The 25,000-nt window shown below is 32.3% G+C and overlaps 4 protein-coding genes across 12 annotated transcripts in view; 2 read left to right on the top strand and 2 right to left on the bottom strand.

Moving 5' to 3' along the window:
• Window positions 1-5,293: 5,293 nt before the first annotated feature.
• LOC145732409 (uncharacterized) lies at window positions 5,294-9,095 on the top strand. The gene is made up of 5 exons (XM_081984644.1): window positions 5,294-5,684; window positions 5,937-5,997; window positions 6,361-6,435; window positions 6,486-6,600; window positions 8,775-9,095. The coding sequence occupies exons 1-5, from the start codon at window positions 5,483-5,485 to the stop codon at window positions 8,946-8,948; spliced, it is 627 nt and encodes a 208-aa protein (XP_081840770.1). The 5' UTR covers window positions 5,294-5,482; the 3' UTR covers window positions 8,949-9,095.
• Window positions 9,096-9,510: 415 nt separating this feature from the next.
• St2 (Sulfotransferase 2) lies at window positions 9,511-15,262 on the top strand. 2 transcript variants are annotated; one of them, XR_014179009.1, is made up of 6 exons: window positions 9,511-9,792; window positions 10,726-10,822; window positions 11,061-11,235; window positions 11,284-11,404; window positions 11,554-13,672; window positions 13,728-15,262. XR_014179009.1 is itself a non-coding variant. In XM_081984643.1 (5 exons), the coding sequence occupies exons 1-5, from the start codon at window positions 9,618-9,620 to the stop codon at window positions 11,937-11,939; spliced, it is 954 nt and encodes a 317-aa protein (XP_081840769.1). In that variant the 5' UTR covers window positions 9,511-9,617; the 3' UTR covers window positions 11,940-15,262. The 2 variants fall into 2 exon arrangements, 1 of the variants encoding a protein (XP_081840769.1); XM_081984643.1 differs by having other exon boundaries at window positions 11,554-15,262.
• Window positions 12,084-18,335, bottom strand: LOC145732406 (uncharacterized). Of its 8 annotated transcripts, none has more exons than XM_081984641.1 (14): window positions 18,174-18,335; window positions 14,948-15,123; window positions 14,734-14,893; window positions 14,564-14,680; window positions 14,356-14,502; window positions 14,155-14,303; window positions 13,922-14,098; window positions 13,614-13,760; window positions 13,373-13,535; window positions 13,166-13,320; window positions 12,965-13,113; window positions 12,575-12,910; window positions 12,346-12,523; window positions 12,084-12,288 (listed from the first exon to the last, which is right to left on the bottom strand). In XM_081984641.1, exons 1-14 carry the CDS (start codon window positions 18,187-18,189, stop codon window positions 12,208-12,210), a joined length of 2,151 nt encoding a protein of 716 aa, XP_081840767.1. In that variant the 5' UTR covers window positions 18,190-18,335; the 3' UTR covers window positions 12,084-12,207. The 8 variants fall into 8 exon arrangements, with proteins under 8 accessions (XP_081840767.1, XP_081840761.1, XP_081840762.1 ...); XM_081984635.1 differs by having other exon boundaries at window positions 14,552-14,680; window positions 14,731-14,893; window positions 18,174-18,331; XM_081984636.1 differs by having other exon boundaries at window positions 13,922-14,095; window positions 14,552-14,680; window positions 14,731-14,893; window positions 18,174-18,331.
• A 1,727-nt stretch (window positions 18,336-20,062) lies between these two features.
• Window positions 20,063-25,000, bottom strand: part of LOC145732923 (uncharacterized) — a 138,866-nt gene continuing 133,928 nt past the window's right edge. The window contains exons 21-24 of the mRNA XM_081985471.1: window positions 23,221-23,443; window positions 23,036-23,168; window positions 21,411-21,531; window positions 20,063-21,357 (exon numbers count right to left, since the gene is read on the bottom strand). Coding sequence (XP_081841597.1) covers window positions 20,525-21,357; window positions 21,411-21,531; window positions 23,036-23,168; window positions 23,221-23,443 — 1,310 coding nt within the window. The 3' untranslated portion in view covers window positions 20,063-20,524. The remainder of the gene's footprint in view (window positions 21,358-21,410; window positions 21,532-23,035; window positions 23,169-23,220; window positions 23,444-25,000) is intronic.

Genomic DNA, 25,000 nt, shown 5'->3' with positions numbered 1-25,000 from the left:
CACTCTGTATACAAATCGTTTTTCTTTGCTAGTTTTACCAGTTTCAATCTAGAATCGGAATTTGGACCTTACTGTCCTTTATTTGGAATGCAGAGTTTTAGAACAAAAAGGAGCCTCAGTTAACTACTTTAGAAATAAAAGTTATTATGCTTGTTTTTACTAATTAAGCCCTACATTTTCTATTTTACTATAGAGCAGCAAACTTTATAATTTTGTATTCAAACTGAATTTTAAACTAGTGAAGAAGTTTGACTAGTTACAACATTTTCTGCAGGGTGTTTTAGAATACATTTTACAAAATTATAAGCTATAAAGGAAATGCCAAAAGAAGCAAAAACTGTGCTATAGAAAACTGTCAAAGATTTAGTTTTAGAGATACAGAGTGTTGAATGTGACGATGATTGAAGACAAACTACACAGATAAGCAACTATTAATAAGAAAATGTTTGAATTTAACTGCTTCTAACTTTGGTCAATTAGCGTTACATTGTCAGATAAGTTGGAAACTGTGCATTCCACGACGAAAACTGAATCTATTCAGAAAATGCTCTATCTGACAATAATGCCACATTGGCATTAATCTGAGTGCCTTGTAAAAAAATTGACAAAATGCCAAGTTCCTCTGGTTTCTCACCACAGAACTAAATAGTTTTTTCTTAGGATTATCAAATCATGTTAACTTAGCTAAACTATTCTAACTAAATTTGTCTATAGAGCATTTTCCTACATGCCCTTTGTAAAACGTATTCTACAATCACTCGTCGTATATTGATCCTATTTCTCATCACTTGAAATGGTCAAGCAGATGACAAGTAGTAAACAATCTGAGCTTACAAGATAATTTTGGGATAACTACCGAAAGGTTTACTTAGTATATAAGACCTCCACCAGTGAATCAAGAGAATATTTCACTTCTCAAAGCAATGAATGTCTTTATCATTCAAATATTATAGAAATTTGAGGTGTTCTTAATTAATAAATTTCCTTACTTACCTCTCCAGGTAACATATGCATAATCAAGTTGAAATATCGTCGGAAATCAGTTAAAACTCCTGCCTGTCTAGCTGCGATTTATTTTCTTCACTGGGTATTCGTTTAGGCAAGAACTGCTTTAATAGGTTAATTAATTTCAAGTGTTTGTACTTTTGAAAGATTTGTTTAAAAGAAAAAAATGGAGCTGTTTTAATTCTCCCTTTCTAGTTAATTTATGTTGATTATTTTGTACAAGAAGTGTTAATGAAGTGATGTATTAGTTCTAGAACTCAGGCGTTGCAAGGCAAATTTAGAGACAGATTTGGTAATCTAGTACATAACACTCGTGTATACATTTGCATATCTTGCAAATTTGGTATGGTAATAAATTGAATTGTTTTTGAGTCTTTACAACTATTAACGATGACATACATTTAGTTTCCTCTCTAGTACCTAACCAAATTTTGAGCCTGATTGCCATGAAACCAATTTAACCTCCCGTGAATGTAACATGCTCTTTGGTTTATATTAGTGCCAGAAGCCAATTTGTGACTAGCTCTTTGAATTGTCAGTCCATAAGGCATACATTGCTTTATGCAAAATACGGTTTACGTCAGCAGGGACAACATTTAGGTGTTTTCCTATCCATTTTGTTCAGATTTCAGCTTTCTTTGGCAGTCAAACATTCGCTTTTTTAATAAGTGCGCATCTATTTTTCACAGACAGGAACGAGATCGACTTGGAATTCGAAGCGTTTAAAAGTCACGCCAAAATGTCTGTTAGAGGGCAAATTTAAGCTCCTATATTGCCAAATCCGATATGCAAAGTGAACGTAATGTGTTTTTTCCTCTCTCTTTTCTTTTAATTATCGAGAATGGTTGCATGTGACTGGAAAATGGCGCTTTTAGTTCCTGTGGAATGTGCAATACCATTGTTATATTTTAGTTTAAATTGAAGCTGTTTTAGGGGAAACAATCTCCAAAAGAAACAATCTTAAATAGAGCAATTACTCAAAAAATAGGTCTCTCTAAGGTTTTTTCTGAATTCTGTCAAAAGAAATGGTTTTTCATTGAACTCACAGACTTGTCTTAGATTTTCGTGAAAAATTAAGTTCCCTATAATTTTAGTTTCTACCCCTTTTCCCCAATTTTGCCAAGTGGTCGAGATAGGAGGGAATAGAGGGATTAAAGTTATGTAAGAAGACATTCAGACACTTTGCCCTCATTTAACATTCCTTAGCAAATATCTCCCTTCTGAGGTTCCTGAAGACAAAATGGCTCTCTAAGGTTTTGGTAGAGACTTAGATACAATTGTTCCCTTTAGACTTTTGCTGAATTCTTAAAAGAAAATTCAGAAGATTGAAATTGTTTTTCAGAGACTTACAGATCTTGTTTTAGTCGTCGGAAAATAACCCTCTTCAAAGCAAAAGATCCCTATGAGGTATTTACGAAGGCGTAGAAGGGCCACAAACATTTTTTTTCTTAAATTCCTCGGAATTTAGGTAAATTCCGTCTTCGAACTCTGAATTTAGTTAAATTCCGACTTCCAACTCAGAATTTATATTGTCACATTGCAAAAGCTCTTAAAACCAAATTAGACAAAATTTTTCAGTTTGGCAACATTGCAAACATTCTTCGAAGCAAATTAGTAAAATTTGTTAACTTTGGCTACATTGCAAACACACTTCAAAGAAATTAGTCGGACTTGTCAGTTCGGTTACATTACAAACAGTCTTCGATCTAAATTAGGAGAGTTTATTAATTTGGTAACATTGCAAGCAAACAAACTTCAAAGAAATTAGTTGAACTTGTCAGTTTGGACAGATTGGAAACACTCTTCAAACCAAAATTGTAAAATTTGTCAGTTTGATAACATTGCAAACACTCTTTGATCTTAATTAGTAGAATTTGTTAATTTGTCAACATTGCAAAAACACTCTTCGAACCAAAATAGTAGAATTTGTCAGTTTGACAACATTGCAACTAAATTCCGAGTTTGAAGTCGGAATTTAGTTAATTTCTGAGTTTGAAGTAAAAATTTAAGAAAAATAATGTCTGTGGCCCTTCTACGCCTTCGTAGGTTTTCGTAGAAAATTAAATTCCCTATAATTTTTGTAGCTTAACATTTCCTTGAACTTTGCTCTGTGGTAGAAATACGGAGAATTGAAGTTCCGTAAAGCTGAGTTCTCATAACCGCGTTATGTATCGTCTGACGTCACTTATTTCCTATTGGTAAAGCTGAAAATAATCAACTTCTAGCCAGAAAATAAGGTTTTCTTGTCAAAACATACTAAAACCGGACACCCTGTACATGTATCATGTCAAGTTAACCGTCATATGTCAAGAACTCGGGCAAATTTTTAAATCATATAGGCATACTGAGTAAATACTGAGAATCAATTAAATACTCAAAAATATAGAGTACAATGGAGGTATAAATAAAATATATCGGTTGGACCATATTGGACAGTGGATATCCATATACCTATTATCCATGGACATTTCAGCCAGAACTGGACATGTTCTGGACCCCACTGATGTATGGGAAATCACTTATAGTAGTTCAATTACTTAAAAGTAGTTAAATTTCATCTCTGATCCGGTGTTTGTTATTTATATAGCTAACAAAGTTATAATTTTCTCGTTTCTCTGTCCTAAATGTGTATGAAAGGGTATTTTTTCCAGACGCCAAAATCTCGAAAACGGTTAACTATCAAACTACATGTATATTATACAGGGTGATTCCAAAGTTGGGGCTTTCCTTTCACCTGCGAATAGGGCTTCAAAAAATAAGGTTCAAGATTAAATAAATTTTTTTCGAAATGTAAACTATAACGAAGCTACAGGGTGTCAAAGTTTTACTGAAAAAACGAAAATAAAAAATAACTTAATTTTAACTAACCCTTATTTATGGGGTTAGGTTATTTCCGATCAACATACATTAACAATTTTTTTTTTTTTTTCTAACTTTTTTAGTTTTTGAGATATTTGAATTCCAAAATTTTGGTCACTTTTTGCGAGTTTGCAGCGTTGTTGCTAGGTTTGAAGCTTTGTGAAGCTGTATTTGCACTCCAGTATAGACTTTTTATATATTATTAGAAAGAAGATGAAAAATGCTACAAAATGTCGGTTGAACGAATTTTCTAACTTTTTGAGATATTTGAATTCGAAAATTGTGTCAATCTTCTGAGATTGCAGCGTAGTTCCTATGTTTGAACCCTTGTGAGGCTGTAATTTGGCCTCCAATCTAGATTTTTTATATACCGCTGGAAAGAAAATGTAAAATGCTACAAAATGGAGTTTGAACGAATTTTCTAACTGTTTCAGTTTTTTTAGATATAAATTAAGAAATTGTGTCACTTTTTGTGAGTTCGCAGCGTTGTTGCCAAGTTTAAACCTTTCTGACGCCGTAGTTTGTCATCCAATCCAGATTTTCTGTATATCATTGGTAAGAAAATAAAAAATGCTACAAAATGGTGGTTGAACAATTTTTCTAACTTCCTTTATTTGAGATATTCTAATTCAAAAATTGAATCACTTTTTGTGAGTTTGCAGCGATGTTGCCAGGTTTGAAGCCTTGTGACGCTGTAATTTTCACTCTAATCTACATTTTCTATATGTCATTGGGAAGAAGATAGAAAATGCCACAATATGGCGTTTGAACACAACTTTTTCAGTTTTTGAGATATTTTAATTTAAAAATTGTGTCACTTCTTGTGAGTTGAAAGCGTTGTTGCCAGGATTAAACCCTTGTGACGCGTAATTTGCACTCAAATGGAAAAAAGATGCAAAATGCTACAAAATGTAGTTTGAGAAATTTTTTTAAGGTTTACAGTTTTCAGATATTTTAATTCAAAAATTGTGTCTGCAGCGATTTTGCCAGGTTTGAAGCCTTGTGACGCTGTAATTTGCTTTCCAATCTAGATTTTCTATATATCGTTGAAAAGATGATAAAAAATGTTATAAAATGTCGATAGTATACACCCTGTATTTTCGTTATTGTTCATATTTCCAAAAACCGTCAAACGAAAAAAAACCCAATTTTTTGAAGCCCTATTCGCAGGTGAAAGGAAAGCCCCAACTTTGGAATCACCCTGTATATTGCCACTTTCATATAAGTCAGTTTTTAAAGTGATATCAGGGATGTTTTGTATAGTATCTTGGAGTATGTAATCTCTTCCAATTACCAACATTATTTATAACTTTCATACTTGTCATTGAACTAATAAAGTGCAATAAACAACACCAATGATAAATAAATTGTAAACAACAAATTACCACACGCTCAATGTTAGTCATCTATAACATATTATTTGAAGTGACGTAATTCAAGAACCACGTCATGGTGCATTGTTAAACCACACGATGGTGGTGCGGGTACCATCGAGTCGGTACCGATTCAACTTCTGACCACATTCATAAAATATTTCGCGGCGGAAATTTGATTATCTTTCAGTTAGACTGGGCTATAAGGTTTGCATCATTTTAGCGATTCTATCACGCGGTAAGCAATGCCTGCGAATCACGCTGTTTTCAGTAAAAGTGACTATGTTAAAGCACATAGTTTTAATTTGATTCAAGCTGAAAAAACGAATTGTGAAGTGGAACATGTGGAAAATGTTGGAAAAATTAATAGTGAATTTTATTCTAACAAATTTCCATGGCAAGTTGGCGGTTTAAGACATAGAAGGGAGTTGCACGAGGATGTTGTATGTAAGTATTATAAAATGGTATAATAATTATTTTTGGCAATCGATTAAGCGGTTAATTACGTTTAATGTGTTATCAAGTACTTGAAATTACACCTCGTTAAAATTAATTTAAAACTTTTTTTCCAAACACAATTAAAATCACTTTTAATCAGCAAGGTTCTTATACAGGGTGTGATTTTTCTGTAACAATGAGTATAAGTTTAACCATAAACATGTTAAATAGCTTTAAAATTAATCCTGACATATTTTTTAGATAAAACCAACCAAGACCATCAGCAGAGCTCCATAACCAATGGTTCTTCGAAACTACTAGGGTTGGTATTCAAATATTTCGGCATCTCTTTAACACACACTGCCACCTGGTTGTTTACTCACCAACTAAAATTCCAATAACATCATTACTAACAGTGATCTGTACTTTGTTAATCTAATAATGTTACAAAAACTAAATTCCTAAAATATCTAAACTTGTTCAAAAATTAATAGTCACAGAACGAACACCTTATAAAGGTTGTTAAAAATGAAGATTCAAAAGCAATGCAAATATGTACCGGCAAAAATCAAGAAATGTCCGAAAACCGGTGAAATTTTTGTTAAAGTTATCGAAAAACCAGTTACGGTGTAAATTAATTAATAATTGTTAACAATTCAGATTAAAAAATATGGTTAAATTTTAGAGTGGGTGAAAATGACAAGACAAAGGCACGAATCGTGGAATCAAGGGTTGACTTAACAGGAAGTTCACCAAAAAGGTAAAAAATCAAATTTTTTTGTACATTTCTGATATATTACAGTTTTACAGGTACGTGTCTACATGTTACATTAAGCCACGAACACTCCCTGTATGGTATACAGAGTCGGTTTTAATAAAAATTGGTTCTACAAAGCGAGTGTATGATTCGACTGTTTGGTTCAAGGTAAGTTCAATTCAATAAAAAAGTATTTAAAACTTAAGAAATTGTGGAAACTTTATGATAATTAGAAAAAGTATATATGAAGTTGATAGTTGGATTACTTTAATTGAAAAATGTAATTATTTTACTTTCAAGTAATTGAATTACATGTAAAAAAATTTCAACTTTAGTGCCGGATTTAGATGGGTGCTAGTAGTATAAGAATCTAGTAACAAATACGTTTTGTCTAAAATTTCCCAACTACTTCTGATTAGTTGGGAAATTTTACAACAACAACAATGCATTTGTCACATTAACTATCATTATTACTTTATTTACCTTTTATCTAAAAACTACTAATTACATCATTGTTATAATTAGAGTCCGGATTTCTAGAAATGTTGCTTTTTGTAAATAATAAAAGCAACCAACCTTTGACATCTAATGTGAACGATTTATCCGAAAACACGTCATTTGGCAATTTATTTTAGGCTCTAAAATACCAAAAGCTTACAAAGCAGCCTAGAAGCTTCCAAAAGCTTTTCAATTTATCTAAAAGCTCTCAAAAGATTTCAAGATAGTCTAAAAGCTTCCGTATGCTTCTAGAGCAGTTTAACAGCTTCCAAAAGTTTCTAAAACCGTCTACAAGGTTTCAAATGCCTTAAAGCCAGTCTAGAAACTTCTAGGCTCTTTAAACAGTCCAAACACCTTCCAAATGCTCCTAAAGTAGTCTAAAGGTTTTTAAAACACTACAGACACTCCAAAATGCTTCTAAAGCGTTCCAAAACAGTCTAGAAGCTTCCAAAAGCTTTTAGAACACTCTAAAGGCTTCCAAACAATCTTCAACTAGTCTAGAAGCTCTCAAAAAATGTCAAGAATGTTTAAAAGCTTCCAAAAGTTCAAATTCAAATGTCTTAAAAGCAGTTTAGAACCTTCACTGCTCCTAAAGTAAACTCCAAAATGCTTGTAAAGCAGTCGGAAGTCTTTCAAAACAGTCCAGAAGCTTCCTAAAGCATTTAGAACAGTCTAAAGGTTTCCAAATAATCTTCAACTAGTCTAGAAGCTCTCAAAAAATGTCAAGACAGTTTAAAAGCTTCCAAAAGTTCAAATTCAAATGTCTTAAAAGCAGTCCAGAACCTTCAATGCTCCTAAAGTAGTCTAAAAGTATTTCAAAACACTACAGAACCTCCAAAATGCTTCTAATGTCTTCCAAAACAGTCTAGAAGCTTCCAAATGCTTTTCAACGAGTCAAAAAGCTCCCAGAATATATCAAAACAGTCTAGAAGCTTCCAAAAAATTCGAGAACCGTGTAAGAGTTTCCAAATGCCTTACAAGCAGTCCAGAACCTTCAGTGTTCTTTAAACTGTTCAAACAATTTCCAAATGCTCCTAAAGTAGTCTAAAGGTTTTTAAAACACTACAGACACTCCAAAATGCTTCTAAAACGTTCCAAAACAGTCTAGAAGCTTCCAAAACCGTTTAGAACACTCTAAAGGCTTCCAAATAATCTTCAACTAGTCTAGAAGCTCTTAAAAAATGTCAAGACAGTTAAAAAGCTTCCAAAAGTTCAAATTTAAATGTCTTAAAAGCAGTTCAGAACCTTCAATGCTCCTAAAGTAGTCTAAAAGTATTTCAAAACACTACAGAAACTCCAAAATGCTTGTAAAGCAGTCGGAAGTCTTTCAAAACAGTCTAGAAGATTCTAAATGCTTTTCAACCAGTCTAGAAACTCCCAGAAGACATCAAAACAGTTTAGAAGCTTCCAAAAAAATTCTAGAACCGTGTAAGAGTTTCCAAATGCCGCTAAAGCATTCCAGAACCTTCAATAAGCTCTTTAAACAGTCCAAAAACCTTCCAAATGCTCCTCAAGTAGTTCAAAAACATTTTGAAAGGTTTAAAAACAGTTTAAATCTTCCGTATGCTCCTAAAACAGTTTGAAAGCTTCAAAAGTTTTCTAAAAGCTGAACTACTAAAAGTTAGTTACTAATTTTGTACCTCTGAGAGAGTTTTGTGCTTTTTTACAGATTTTTATGTTTTTTTAAGGAAAATGATTTTGCTTTTTAAACGCTTTTTTTCACGATTTTAGTGCCTTTTAATCCGGACTCATCTAGTTATAATCAAAATAGATAATTCAGTAATAAATTATAGTAAAAATGCAATTTAACGACTTATGTAAAACTGAAAGAGTTAACTTTTCAGCCTCGTCTTCAACCGTACTATTGGTCAGAACGGATGACGACCAATATAAATTTTCCACCAGCCATTAACCAAATTGCCGAAGTAGCAATTCCAGTTAGTAAATCCAAGGAGCATTTTATCTCTCTTGACAACAAACCCCTGGAGCTGTATGAGAAATCCCAGATTTGTGTATAATTAAAGTATCCTCCCATAACTTACATATTTTGTGTCATTTGATATGTTTCCAGTGGCCAGTTTGCTATTATACGCTAAGAATAATGGACAAAATGTAAAAAGTTTTTAGTATAAATAAAGTTATAATATTCGTACCTTGTAAGCAAAGCTTTTTATTTACCAGCTTTTATTGTAAAAGTCGTGTTTACAGTGACTTTAATCTTGTGAAGCTTGAGGAAGTAATGTTTATGACTCCTCTTATCAATAATATAATTTAAAATGTGCTGACTGTTACCAATGACTCAAATGTTGCATATTTTAAAAAATGTATGTTTGTACTGTATTACATTTTTTTAAAATATGTTTCTTTTGAAAAATGGTCCAAACATTCAGTTATGTATTTATATTATCAATGTTTACCTCAGAAAACTAATTGTCTAATAGTAAAAGGAAATAGAATTTGTCGGAATGCCTAATTAATCTTCCTAATCCTTTTATATTCACGCTGGAGGCTCTTATCTAACAATATTTGACGATAATGACAAGCAGGAAAAATTTGTATAAGGACATGTTTGCTTGGAAATTTCAACATTTCTCCTATAGCCGTTAACACCGAATCTAGTCTTGTTTACTTCCTTCTAATACATGCCATAGTTTAATTTTTATAGTAAGACAGCAGATTAACAAATAATGGATTTGCCTGAAAGGTATGTGCCAGAACTAAACGATTTTAAATACATCAATAAGTGGTCGAAAAATATTGATGGAGTTTTTATGCCAAAAAAGTTTCTGAATATTCAAAGTGAGGTCAGTGATTGGAAAGTCAATGAAGAGGATGTGTGGGTGGTTAGTTTTCCTAAAACAGGTAAGTTGAACGATTATTTTATTGCCCTCAAACTGATTGTATTATTAATAAGTGTAAAGTAATGCTAAAACGACATTAAAGACTCATGTTTCATGCTGTTTGAGTGGCTTTACATGAAGTTTTCTCATTAAGAAACTACTTTACATTCAAATAGCACACATAATCAAACGCCTTGGATAGGTCACAAAAAAACTAGACCAAAACTGATTGATCACATCATTCAATATTTGGAGTTTACTTAGTAATTGAGTGACCCTGTACTAGGCCTCTAATAATATAATAATAACCAACATTCAATTCATTATGCTCAAACGCCAATTTTTATCGATTATCAATACCTGCCATTAATCATTCACTATCTTTGCAGGTATTATTATAGGAAAACAAATTTATTGTTTCGCATATTGCATTGTTACAGTTTGAACTGTTTGCAATCAATGATATATGGTTGTCTGTCCACCGTTTCTCCTGTTTCGGTTAAACCTGAAGAACTGTCTTAACTGACATACTATGGACTTTTATATGTCAGCCAATGAAATGGGCTTATATATAATAAAAAAAACTTTCTTAAAATTTGTCAGAATTTTCTAAAATTGTCAGAGGCTTCTAAATACTACAGAAAGCTTTTCAAAAATTTCCAGAAGTTTTTACTAGTGTCTTAAATCTTGCCTGAATTCTCTAAAATTCCCAGATGCTTTTCTGAATTTTCTAGTCTATAAGTGTTGTATGCGATAAATGTCTTCAAAGTGGTGGTACCGAGAACCACGACATAAATTGCAACTAGGATGATACAAATTAACCATCTTTAACATATTTTTGCATTTGCAGTATTGCCAAAACTCCATAAATCAGTTACAACTATTATTGCTATAGTTTTGCTGCATATTATACTCTTAATCGTTTTATAATATAGGATTTTGTTACATATTTCAGGAACAACATGGACTCAAGAAATGGTGTGGCTGATAATGAATGATTTGGATTACAAAGCAGCGGAACAAGATTTACTCAAAAGATCACCACAGCTTGAGTAAGAGATTTTAGTATAACTTTACTTGAAATGTTGTCTTTCATACTTTAATCACTTCCATGTAATGGCAAACCATTTTTGATCATCATCAATTTAAGTACAGTCATTCTTTTGAGTGAAATATTGCGCAAATGAAAGACAGCTTCTATTACATTATATGATAAAACAATTATGGTACTTAAAATAAAACACATTTTTACACAATCACAATTTGCAATTATTGACTGTTTTTTTTTAGGGCCACATCTTTAGTCCGTCTACCATGCATAAACCTTTTCTGGCCGTTCATACCCCAGCCAATCATAGACTCCCTAAAATATGTGAAAAGTATAAACAGTCCAGCATGTATAAAAACGCATCTACCATGGAATTTACTGCCAAAGGAAATACAGAAAGAGATTAAAAAACCCAAGGTGTGTACCTTATAGTGTTAGTGTCATGTTTGCATGTCGCTTTTCCAGATTATCTACATATCGAGGAACCCAAAAGACACTTGCGTATCGTATTTCTACTTTTCGAGATTGATTAAAGAGTTCGATGGTACCCTAGATGAGTTTTGTGAGCAGTTTTTGTCTGGAAGTGGTACGTTTTTGTGTTATCTTCTAATTTTGGTGTAAAACAAACGATAAAATTAGGTCATATTTCATTCATATCTAAACCAGTCGTAAAATTTATTGTTCTGTATAATCTCTCTTTAAATAATCATAATAGTAATTTACTGCATTTTGTAGTAAACTTTGCCCCTTTTTGGAACCACGTTCTGCCATTCTGGAAACGACGCAAAGACCCAAACGTACTGTTTTTAAAATACGAAGAACTGAAAGCTGACCTGCCAGCAGCTATACGAAAAACAGCCAAATTTTTGGAGAAAGACCTCACTGAAGCCCAAATTGAAAAATTAGCAGCCCATTTAAGCTTTGAGAGCATGAAAAACAATCCAGCAGTTAACTATGACTGGTTGGTGAAAATGTCCAATTGGTTGACAAGAGACAACAATTCCTTTATGAGGAAGGGCAAAGTGGGGGGATATAAAGAAGTAATGACACCTGAAATGATTGAAAGGTTTGATACATGGACGTACGAAAATATAAAAGATACTGACTTAACTTATCCGTGATAGTGCTAATTTATATTTATTTAGTTTGTTGTTGTTATAGTATAGTCTACTATTATTATGAATTTTCAATCTTGGAATAGAAAGTACAAATTTCAATCAAATCCATCAATTCCAAAATCAGTCTAATTTGAAGCAAGCACTGAATAAAGTTAAATAATATATTCAACAAGTTTTAGAACATAAATTACAATCTACATCACATTCAACTGATGACCGTAGCACATCAAACTCAATACACCAAAATTGGGGTTGCAATCCACAAAAATCTTCAAAGTTCGTTGTGGATGTATTCTGTGGTTACCATAACTTCTTCATCATAAAACCCACTGCAAGCATCATTGTAGAATTTCTGCAAAACCACTGGTTACAGAGCACATTTGGACAACAACTCAAAATGGTGACTTACGCGACAATCCCTTTTCTCTGTTATTACATCATAAAGGTTCCAGTAGGAGGTACCTGTGTTAATTTGCAGGAACCATGCTGCTATAAAGCTGTATCCTTTGTAAAGAGCTTTTCTAAGAGCTGGTAAGCTACCTGGATCATTTGGAGGTGATTCTTGGTTCAAAACGCAGAACAAATATCTGCAAACAACATATTTACACAAAAAATGTGATATGTGAACACAAACTTACACGTCACATTTTGGTTCTTTCTGTGCAAATCTGTAAGCTCTATTTATTCTTGTGATTGGTTCAATTATTTCCAGATTAAGGGTGTCAGTTAGTTTGTCTGTCAATTCCTTCGACGATATTGATTGTTTGGCTAATTTTGCGATATCTTGTAAGTAGAAGACGACAGGTTCCACGTATTCTCTAGAATCTATGTCGGCATCCAGATACTTTTTGGCAGCGTAATTTAAGAAGTTTGTTATGGATTTTGATGGGTGTTTTAAGTTTGGTAATGCGTGGTCTGGGAAACCCTGATTTTTCAGGTAAGAGTTTGTAAATGTGATACTCATGTCCACATATCTGAAATTGTTTACTAGGGTAGTGATTTTATGTGATACTTCTGGTGTAACTTACTGCTTTTGAACCTTTTCGTTCGACAGGAATTTCAAGTATTCAACTAGTTTAGCGGCGACTTGTTGAATCCAGTGACGCCTAAATGAATGGTTTTCTATTAATTCCTTAAACTTTTCATAATCAAATTTGCCTTTATCATCCAAGAAAACCTGCAATTTTTTCGTTAGAGACATATTAGAGTGAATTTAGGAATATTAATACCTTAAAAGACTTTTGCTTTTCGAGATATTTCAAAAACTGTCTTCCCATATCCGAGTTCATAAAAGACTCAAAGTAAACGTGAATTTTTTCTATGATTGGTGGTATTACCGAGGAGTGATCTGAGTGATCCAACGCTCTTTTTTCAGCTTCTGGCCCTGAAATGTATAACTTGGTTAAATTAAGTTACAACTCTAAAGGGAAAATTACCTGTAAAAGCTGAAATGGTATTCACAATCATTGGAAGATAATCCACAAAGCTGGAACCACCTCCCCCACCTTGATTACCATTCATTTGACTGATAAAGCTCCCAGCAATATTTACTAAGCTGCTAAAGTCGAATGAGTCATCTTGAGACAATGTATCTCTAACCTGAAATATTAAAATACTTTTAAAGTTGGGGTAAAAATAACAAAAACATCAGTTAACAGGAAGAAATCTGGAGAATACCGATTTAATGTAGGGTGCAACGAGTTCCTGGTAAGCTTGAAGGACCTTTAGAATTCTGGGTAAGAGTTTTTTTACATCAGGCTTAACTGCTTTATTGCGTAATTCTTTGAACAGGTAAACGACATCCTCTAAAGGATCAAGGTATTGCTGAAATAAGTGTTAGTTAGTGTTGTGAAAGTAAAAGAAGACCAAGCAAGAGACATACGGAAGACAAGCAACGTACACATTAAAACACAAATAAAGCTGAATGTGTTGCACAGCTGAACGAAAAACATTGCCCCTTTTGAACTATGTGAACAAGTACAAACTTGAATTTTTGGACCAGCCATAGATTTCACCAACTTGAAGACTAAATTAAAGTTTTCATATAAAAACCTTAAATCTGCTCCATCATTTCCGCCTTTTTTAGTAATCAAAGACCTGATCAAGGAAGCCAAGCCATTATTTTTTTGAGATTTTAGTGGTTCTACACTACCAGATTTCTGTTAGATTTTACAAGGTTTATTGTTAATGCATTTTTAAGGTTTAATCTTAAACATACCTCTCTAGATTTCGGTTTATCACTTGAAACTTTCTTTGGTTTGGTGGCTTTAGACTCACGTTTGGCAGTAAATTGTGAGTTTCCAGTCTTTTGCTCTCCCCCCAATAAGGAGCCTAAACCTTGCAGCAAAGCCCCCATATCTGGACCTTCTGCATAACTTTCATAACTAATTCTATGACTTAAGACAATTTAAAAACAAACCTCCTCCACGGTTTTGCCCTAATACTGAGCTGAGTGATTGCAAGATGTTAGCAGCAGGATTACTATCTTCTTCTTTGCCAGTTTGTGACATGGTGCTCACTAGTGCTCCTAAACCTTGGAGAAGAGCAGCAGCATTGTTTCCCCCCTCTAAAACTCATTGCTTGATTAGTTGAAAACTTTTTTCAACAAAATGTACCTGGATTATCACCCCCATTTCCAGCTAAAAGAGTTCCTAATCCTTGAAGAAGGGACGCACCATTAGCTCTACCTTCACCACCTTGCAAAGAACCTAACAGTGAAAGGATCTGCATAGGGTTTATTTGTCCTAAAACTTCACAATTACCAATCAGCTCCTTAAATTAATTGAGTAATTACCACCAGGTTTCTTACTGCTGTCCGCTTTAGAATTCTGTTCCGATCCAGCAAAAAGACTCCCCAAATTTTCTAAAAGCTGTCCCGAATTTTCATTCGTTGCTAAATTTTGCAGCACTCCATCCATAATTTGTTTGGCTCCTCCAGATTGTATGAAACTGTTTACCTGAATAATTTGACTTTAGGAAAGCTTAAAACTGGCAAAATAACGGTTACTCACCACTCCTCCTATGTTTTCCAAATTTTTTTCTCGTAGTATTTCATTTGCTATGCTGGCTAGTGGACTTTCTTCCTGAGAATCTATTTTGTTGTCGGAAAGTTCCTGGAGGGTTGACGTGACCAAAATGCATAACATAAATGTGGAAATTAATGTTTTCTTTGCCATTTTATCTGAAACTTTATTTTCAGAAAATGTACAATGCTATTAATTATATCTGAACCTGTTTAAATTTCGTAACATACAACAACTTCTATTACTGAATCAAGTGAAAAGTATGTAAACTAGTTTGGATGCAAATAAACATTTTACTACTTACTATTAATTACTTATATTGTTATGCTATATTTTTTACTGTTTTTAGTAAATGTATAGGTCGTTTCGATATGATTTTATGCGTCCACATGTAGTTAGAAACAACACTGCAAAACCACATTAACCACAAAACGATAAATAATTTTAAAATACTTTTTGCACATTCTATGGGCTGAATAAAAGATAACACAGTATCAGGTACTTAAGTAGCAAGAGAACAATTGGATATGTTTAAGTTTGCATTAAATTGTAATTTCAACACTATTTTTTTATTTAAGCCACAGTTTAACAGGTAAAAGTAGTACCTACCCAGTTAGCAGTAGAACTGCAGTTTTTTAAGTATGAAACAGTTTTACATCTTAACTTTTCCAGTTTACTATCTCAGAATAGATAATTTTTCAAAGAGTTGAGTAAACACTTGCTATGATTAAAATGAGATAAACTACTAATACAGGTGGTTAGTAATTAACAAGTTAAGTACATTTTTATTACAAATAACTTTAAACTGCACGTCACGTGACGTTAAGAATGAATTTCTCAGCTTGCAACACTGTAAAGGCTAGTTGACACCTGTCAAAATCAGTCACATGACTTTTCAATTTAGTTTAATTGTAAATCAAATTTAGGCAATTGTAAAAACTTGAATTGTAAGAGACACACCACGTGACTTTGATAATACAATTTTTGAGCTTGCAAAACTATAGAGACCAGTTGACATCTGTCAAAAATAGTCACGTGACCTTCAAAATGTAGCTGAAAAATTGGTAGGTTAGATTATATAATCTTAGACACTTGTAAAAACTTAATTTGTAAGAGTACACCACGTAACTTTGATAATGTTATTCTAAGCTTGCAACACTGTAAAGGCTAGTTGACACCTGTCAAAATCAGTCACGTGACTTTTGAAATATAGCTTAATTGTTGAAAATTTGATAAATTACATTTAGAGAGTTGCCAAAGGTGAAATTATCAGAGACATGTCAAGTAACTTTGATAATTCAATTTTTGGGCTTGCATCACTGTATAGACCAGCTGACACCTGTCAAAACACTCACGTGACCATAAAAACTAAATTAAACCGTAAATATTTGCTAAGCCAAATTTTGACAGTAGTAAAAGCTGAAATAATCATCTACACGTCACGTGACGTTAAGAATGTAGTTTTGAGCTTGCAACACTATGAAGGCTAGTTGACACCTGTCAAAATCAGTCACATGACTTTTGAAATATAACTTAATTGTTGAAAATTTGATAAATTACATTTAGAGAGTTGCCAAAGTTGAAATTATCAGAGACATGTCAAGTGAGTTTGATAATTCAATTTTTGAGCTTGCATCCTTGTATAGGCCAGCTGACACCTGTCAAAACAGTAGTCACGTGACCATAAAAAATAGATTGAATAGTAAAAATTTGCTTAACCAAATTTTGACAGTAGTAAAAGCTGAAATTGTCATCTAAACGTCACGTGACGTTAAGAATGTAGTTTTGAGCATGCAACACTGTGAAAGCTAGTTGATATCTAACAAAAACAGTCATGTTACATATAAAAATGTATTTTAAACTTTCAAAAATTGGTAGGTAAATCAAATTTAGAAACTTAAACTGTAAGAGACACACCACGTGACTTTGATAATACAATTTTTGAGCTTGCAACACTGTAAAGGCCAGTTGACCTCTGTCAAAATTTTGAGCTTGAAACACTGTACAGGACAGTTGACCGATCTGTCATCTTCAAAATGTCTTTTAAACTTTGAAAAATTTGATAGGTAAATCCATCAGTTTAGACAGTTGTTAAAACTTAAATTGTAAACTGCACATCACGTGACGTTAAGAATGTAATTTAAGTTTACAACACTGTAAAGGCTAGTTGACAACTGTCAAAAATAGTCACGTGACTTTTGAAATTTAGTGTAATCGTTGAAAATTTGGTAAATTAAATTTAGACAGTTGCAAAAGTTGAAATTGTAAGAGACATATGCCACTTGACTTGGATAATCAAATTTATGGACTTGAAACATTGTACAGGCTAGTTGACATCTGTCAAAATTAGTCGCGTGATTTTTAAAATTGAGTTTAATCGTTGAAAATTTGGTAAATTGGATTTAGACCGTTGCAAAGTTGAAATTGTATGAGACTTTGATAATCCAATATTGAGCTTGCAACACTGTAAAGTCCAGTTGACAGTAAATGCCAATATTAGTCAAATAATTCAGATTGTTTTTGCAATGATGGCAATGACACTGTTTGGCTGTTAACGTTTGACAACTACAATTTACATTTTTGAGAAATAACCAACCTAAACTCAAATAAGATATATATTTCAAATTAAAAAACTTATGATTGAGCAAATAAAATACAGGGTGATTTATTGAAAAATTGCATTGTGTCAAAAATTTGACATGCGATTAGAGTAAGTCAATTCCAAAAAAATACCATATTTTTTACCAAATTATTTATCCATAAAATGCATATACTTTGCCTTTATTTAACTAAAGTTTCTGAGAATATGCATCGAATTTGTAACATCCTGTATTGAGTAAAATATGAACAATCATCCTGTATATATACAAGAAGAATGTGTTCATTCAGATTTGCTTATTGTCAAGAATCTGGTGGATATCAGTTTGAACATTTATAGTTTCAATTATTTATCATTTTATTATTGTTCGAGTAAATTATTCCCTGATTTTGAAACAAATTTATTTTCACTGTATGGTGACAACGTATAGGAAAAATCAAAGTAAATTAATATGACGTCACGTGAATTAATGTTTTTTTTTACAACGTAACATTCATATCATTTTTCGTTTACCCATAGTGTAGTTACAAATAAATAATCAGCAAAATAGTATTTACCTAAAACTAATATTTACTAATTTTTAACAATGTTTTTGGTTATCTACTATTAACATACCTTTAGAACAAATCATGTAACACCACTTTATTTACATCACCAAAACACACTGCCCTATACGAAATTTCTACGTGGACTAAGTGCGGTTCGTATAAGATTGCAACCAAAACTGTAACGGTACCCGCAAGGTACCGGTAAGGCTAAGTCCAACAGTAAAATTGCTACCTGAAGATTGAGAAGCCTACCAGCTGAGGTATTCGTATAATGGGGAGGACAATGTCTTCTATATAGGTCACTAATGATGGCAGAACAATTTTCATTAATTAGCACCACGTATATTGTGTTTTGTTCTTTTGATACGTACCGTGAGTACCTAAATGGTAATGCTTTCAAATTTTTTGATATGGTGTGATGCACTTGAAATTTTTAGGCAGATTAAGGCAGAAAATTATTTTAAAGTTTAACTAACCTACATTTATGTAAAATATCAAATTTTGCCGTAAAATATGTTTGTAATCGTTAGAACACAAAATTAACGTTGTTTGACCTTGACTGTACCATTAAGTATAGTATAGCTGGTTCAAGGTAAATGAGAGAGACTTATCGCGTTTACCTGGCCCGTTAAACTCAACCCAAACCATTATTTTGTATTGTTATTTAAAAAGAATTTACATTCTTTTAAAACCTTTTCACTGAAATTCCTGATAATTGATTAGCGGTACCCTACCCAGTAGGTACCCTAATATCATACCATTTAAGCGCTATTGTCAAATATTTATTTTTGGACCACGCCCAAGGTAACAATTTGCCTAAATAAAAAAATTAAAGTCACTTTTGTAGGTAAATTTTATAGTTGAAAGCTATAATGTGACCTTATTCAGAAATTCATTTCATTCGTAAAAATGGTCACGTGACATTCAGAACAACATTTTGACCTTAAATTTAGTCACGTGAGTCAAAACCTTTAAGTTTCTATCCGACGCATAAAAATAATGTAGACACGAATTTGATAATACAAAACAATTACCTTACCTTTTAGGCTTCCCTATAATCGTAAAAACGGTCACGTGACTGTAAGGATACTCTTCTAACCGTAAGAAAAGTCAAGTGTCATTCAAGATATCATTCGGAGAGAAAATAGTCACGTGACCTGCGTAACTGAATTTGATAATTAAAAACAGTCACGTGGCCTACAGAAATTCGTTTAAGTTAAAAAAACGATATTTGTTGTTTTAGGCTAATTGGGTGCTTTAAAATGATCACGTGACTTTCGGAGCAAAATTTTGAATCTAAATATGGTCACGTGACGTGATACTATTTTAACTGTAAGAAAAGTCAAATGACTGCAAGGATCTATTTAAACCTTAAGTAGAGTCAACTGACCTTTAAGACTCCATTCGACGCATGAAAATAGTCACGTGGCCTTCAGCAATTCTAATTAGGTACTCGTAAAAATGGCCACGTGACTTTCACAAACAACATATTGAACTTATTGACTATTTTAACCATAGAAGAGGAAATAATAACTGAATATAGATATAGATTTTATTACATGAAACATACGAACAATTGTAAGGAGTATTAAAACATGTAATAATAGGTATACAAGGTGTTCCATTTAAAATAAACAAGTTTGTACTTTCCAGGTATACTTCAAGGTACTTATAACTTTATTTTTCTAAAACTAAACCGATCACAGAAGAATTATAAAACAAATACAAATTTATAAAACAATAACATAAAGTATTTTTAATAATGTACCAAAGTTTCTGACTAATTTTTTAGATTTATTTTTAATTTTATTAATTCACATCATGTAATTTTCTTATAAAACAGTAAAACCGTTTTTTTCGGAAAAATAGTATTCGTATTTTTCTTTATTCACCAAAAATCTAAGCAAATGAAAGTATGCCCATACTCAGCAGGATAAAATAACACGCAACTTGTAAGAAGATTCAATTTTTATTATAAAAAGAAATATATAAATTACAAATATACACTATATACATGAGCAACAAAGAGTTTAAGAAAATGTGTTGCTTTGTTTAGGAGTTTTGCATGAATTCGTTGGTCGTGTAATTCGTTTTCAATGACATTTTAATTACAAATAAATAAATTTTCACTGAAAATGCACAAAAAATTAAGTTGCTACTCTCTTCCAATTATCTGTTTTGTTCTTACACTATCTTGCATAACATTAACGTTCTCTAAATTGCTTGAAACATATCTAATCAGTCTTTAATATTAACACCCTAAATTAACTAGAAAAGCACACAAAAGAATGCTTGACCCTGTGAAATTATTATTTTTGCTTAACCTACCTATAGTTTACTGAGTAATAAATTCAAAACAATTTAGAATAAATTTGATTACTTTTGGATGGCTTTTTTAATATGATTTTTCGATGCACTTTAGCAATTAGTCCGTAACATAATACTTTCTGGCCCACTGGAGGCATTGCCCTCCTCCACAATTAACTCTTCCGGGATTTTGTTGATAACACTAGCACCAGGAGGTTTAGATACTTTCCTAGTGAGGGTTGAAGTGCCCATTGATGTTTCAGCTGCATCACTCCTATTTAACAGGTAGTCTAAGTCATGTGAGATACTGTCTAAAACCCCATCCAAGTTGTCGTTACTGAAGCTTGTAATAGTTGTGACTTCTTCGATATTTTCTAAATTAGATACGATTTCCGCATGTCCATCAGGTTGTGTTCGTTCAGTTTGGACTGCGGTGGTTTCAGTTTCTAGAATTTTCGAAATGGCTTCGTCTGGTGTTATGATCACTTGTGGAGGGAACATGATCCGGACTGTTTTATGCTCTCCAGGCTTTTTTTCCGTTTTCAATGCTGGAGGAGGAGGTTCTTTTGACACTAAATTGATCTCAGGTTTTGTGATACACATACTGTGAGCCACTAAGTCCAAACCTACGCACGGTTTAGCTGTTAAAATATCAGGAGATTGAGTGAAAGATCCGCTTATAGAGTTTAACTTTCGAACACCAGGTGGACTGTTGGTGTAACATTCTAAATCTGTGTAGGTTTTGTCTTTGTTGCGTAAAGTTGACGCGTCTTTGTCGCAGAAATTTGAGCTAGACTGCAAACAACTTTCGAAAGCGTTTGAAATAATTTGAGCTTTGCTTCCATTCACTTTTGTCGCCTCAACTGACCTTAGGTTCACTTGGTGTAGCTCGGATTTACGTTGACCATTTTGATTTTCAAGTTCGCCTTCTTGTTTCATCATAACTGAAATTAGTTTATATTTACCAAGTTATTTTCAAGTGTTTAAAAGTACTTACAGTGAAGAGGTCCAGTGGATTCTAAACTGAAGAAGCTCTCGTCCTTTTCGGGCTTCTTTTTGAAGAGATCTTTAAGGGTGGTTTCTGATTTCAGAACGTAACACACTGTGATTAGAAGTCCCTAAATTTAGGAGGAAGATTTTAGAAGAGTATTGACCATTTGGTGTTTTAATTGTTTATAGAAAGATACTTTGTTTATTTCAAATATACTGACTAAATAAGATTAATAGATGTTTTAAATAAGGTGGTTATAATGTACCAGGATTTCTCTATAAGATAAACGCAAAAAACAAACAAAAATGCTTCGAATAAAGCGTATAAATTATGAAAAATGTGTCTTGAGACAGTTTAAAGGACAGAAAAAGCTCTTTCAATGCCCTTAAAAAACGAAGTCTCTACGAGAAGCCGTTTTCGAGATTTTTCATTTCTTTAAAACCAAATTTTGAACCGAAGACATACTATAGCGGTGGATTCAAAAAAATTAAATTTTTTTCCAAAATTGTCAGCCGCGTGCACGTCTTATTATATAAATTGCTTTATGTCGAAAATAACTCGGTTATTTGACATTTTTGTTTTAGACACTATATGTATAAAGTATTCAAAAGTAGATTTCAAGGGCTGATTGATATATTGAACAACCCTGTAACCTACCCAAGTTATTGACAGTTAAAGTGGCAGCTATCAAGTTCAGTCAAAACTGACTCTATTAGTAAATAACTTGGTTATTAACCCTGTAACTGTCAAAATAACTGGATTATTGCGAGTTAAATTAGGTTCGTTATCAGTCAAAACTGTCTTTATTAGCAATCACTACTTTACTAGAAACACTGTATAGTGTGGTGAAAAGTACGTTTCAACGGCTTTAAACTGGTATATTGAACCACTCTAAGTAACTGTCAAAATAACCGAGTTTCAGGCTGCAAACAAGTAAGAAAAACATTATACATTTCTTGACAATTGGCGGAGCCGCAGTAATTCGTCAAAATTGTCAAAAAAATTAAAAAAAAATCTGGAAACTAAAACTAAAAATTTATTTCATTTTTATCATTATTTTATTTTCAAGAACATTTTTGACATTTTTTGCTAAAAAAAATAACATAAAAACAAAATAACATATTTTCTTGACAATTTCGCAGAAACGTTGAATTTCACCAAATTGACAAAAATATAGGTATAATTATGCCTTTTACTACAATATGCCGAATTTCCTCTGAACAAAGGTTTATAATAACTCTGATATTGAACCTTTTTATAAATTCATTTGCTTTCGTTGTTCGTTAAAAAAAGGAAATTGAAAGGAGAAAAGAGACGTAGAAGAAAATGCTGCCAAATATAATTTTGGGTCAAAAATTTTGAATTTCTACCAGATTAAAAAGAAGAATTCAAAGCAGAGAAGAATTAAAGAAGAAACAACGTCAAAAAACAACAGAAAAAAATGTTTTTCACGCAGCAGAAGAATTAGAAGGAAAGAAGAAAAGAAAAAAAAAGGTGCAAAAATTGTGGATCTGATTTAGTTTACAATTAGCTAGAATCAAGCTAATAATATGTTTAAAAAAAAAATGTATTAACTGTTAGATTAAAATTATAGTATTATTATTAAACATAGTTTAGATTAAAATACATACCATAATAATATTGACCACTCCAAACTGGTATATGCTCCATAAAGTCTTCTGGTTGTTAATATAAATTACGCTGCTTATAATAAAACCCAAAATAACCATAAACAAACATCCCGCTCTTTTAATTAATGAAATCCTAAAATACCAGAAATATAGCATAACAGAAAATGGTTTAAATTATTATTTACCGTCTTTTCACAGCTTTCTCGTGCTTTTCTCTGGTTACAATAAGTTTGTCCATCTTTTTGACTACTGAAACGTAAATAAACGCAAACATTCCACTGATAATTGAGACAACAGTGACGAAAACGTTTAGCCCCAACGAGTTCTGAAGCATCCACCAGGATTTAACTGTTAAGTTCATGGTTTTGTACGCCAGATGATTGCCAAATATTGTTATAAGTGGCACTCCTGAAATATGATCTCATTAATAGTATATTACATAACTAGTGCTATAAAATGCATTTTCTGTAATTTCTTGAGTACTTTCTGTCCCAGGTGAAGTGGCAGTGACGACATTAACTGGGACGTCATATCGAAATTCTCTTGTCTTAAGATTAGTTCTCAATTTTTCTTTGATGTTTTGTGGTGATTTAAAAAGCTTTGTTAAGACCTATTATACAGGGTGGTCCAGTTTTAAATGTCAATAATTCACCAAACCATAGCCAATTAAAAAGTAAGTTGACATTCATTATGTCATTTTCCTGAAAAGTGCTTCCTAAGGAAAATACAGCCCTTCAAATTTCCGTTTAAAAAATCGTTTTTTTGTTATAACTGTCAAACCGTTGGAGCAATATTGATCAAATTTGGAACAAGCACTTTATTACACGTTATTACGGTCAAAGACCCAAAACTAACCCAACCCAACTTAAAAATTGTCTTGGAAACGGAATTCACTTAAGAAGTTTAAAAAATATTATTGTAGCCAGTTTTCATAGTTTCCAGACAAACTAAAAGACTTTAGTTTTGAAAATTGAATTAGAAAAGATAAAAATTTCAGAAGCTTAAAAATTGTGTTTGTAATCAGTTTTCATGCAAATCAAGAGACTTTAATACTGAAAATTGACTTGTAGACATAAAAACTACTTTTTCAAGAATTTGTTACTACAAATTCATACATTTAAACCTTAAAAATTGACTTGAACACCAAAATGTGACTGAACTAATAAAAAGTGACATCAAAAGCTTAAAATTTGCATTTGAAGTAAGTTTTCATAATTTGAAGACAAATTTCAATATTTTAGTCTTGAAAATAGTCTTAGATGTAGGACATTGACATTAGATTCATGAAAATTGTCTTGAAAACAAACTTTTCGTGCTTTTTACTTTGCTTTTCATTTTCTTCGAATTCTGGACTATTTTTAGTGCTTCAAAACTGCTTTCAGCTTGGAAAATCGAGTTTCAAGACTATTTTTACCAAGTTATTGACATAGCAAACTTAAAAAACAATTTTTACATTCTTCATAGACTTAAAATAGCATTCCAAGCTTTATCACTATTAAATCGACTTCTAGACACCTCAGTGCTAAAAATTCGGGTATTTCTTAATAAACTAGACTGTTTTCAGTGTTTTAAGGCTGTTTTCAGTGCCTCAAATCGAGTTTCAGTGACTATCTTTACAAAGTTTTTGACTTATCAGGCCTAAAAGCCAGTGTGTCCACTGACCATAGTCTTGAAAATGTTATTTCAAGCTTCTTCACTATTAAATTGACTTCTACACTCATAGGTGCAATAAATTGTAGCACCTCTAAGAAATTCAGACTGTTTTTAGTGCTTTTTAGGACTGAAAAATCGAGTTTTAGACTATTTCTAAAAGTCTCTCAGTAATAAAAGTAAAAAATTTTGGTACCAAATGCTACAATAATAGTCTTGAGAACTAATTTTTAGAAATAAAATAGTCCGAAAATTTAATTTACTTCTAGACTTGTTGTCCAGTCCAGAAAATTGAGTTGTACACCAATTAAAGTC

This window comes from Ips typographus, linkage group LG8, assembly GCF_016097725.1.
Source record: "Ips typographus isolate SLU linkage group LG8, UJ_Ityp_2.0, whole genome shotgun sequence".
NCBI lineage: Eukaryota > Metazoa > Arthropoda > Insecta > Coleoptera > Curculionidae > Ips > Ips typographus.
Note: the sequence above shows the minus strand (reverse complement) of the source record. Positions and strands in the feature narration are given on the sequence as shown.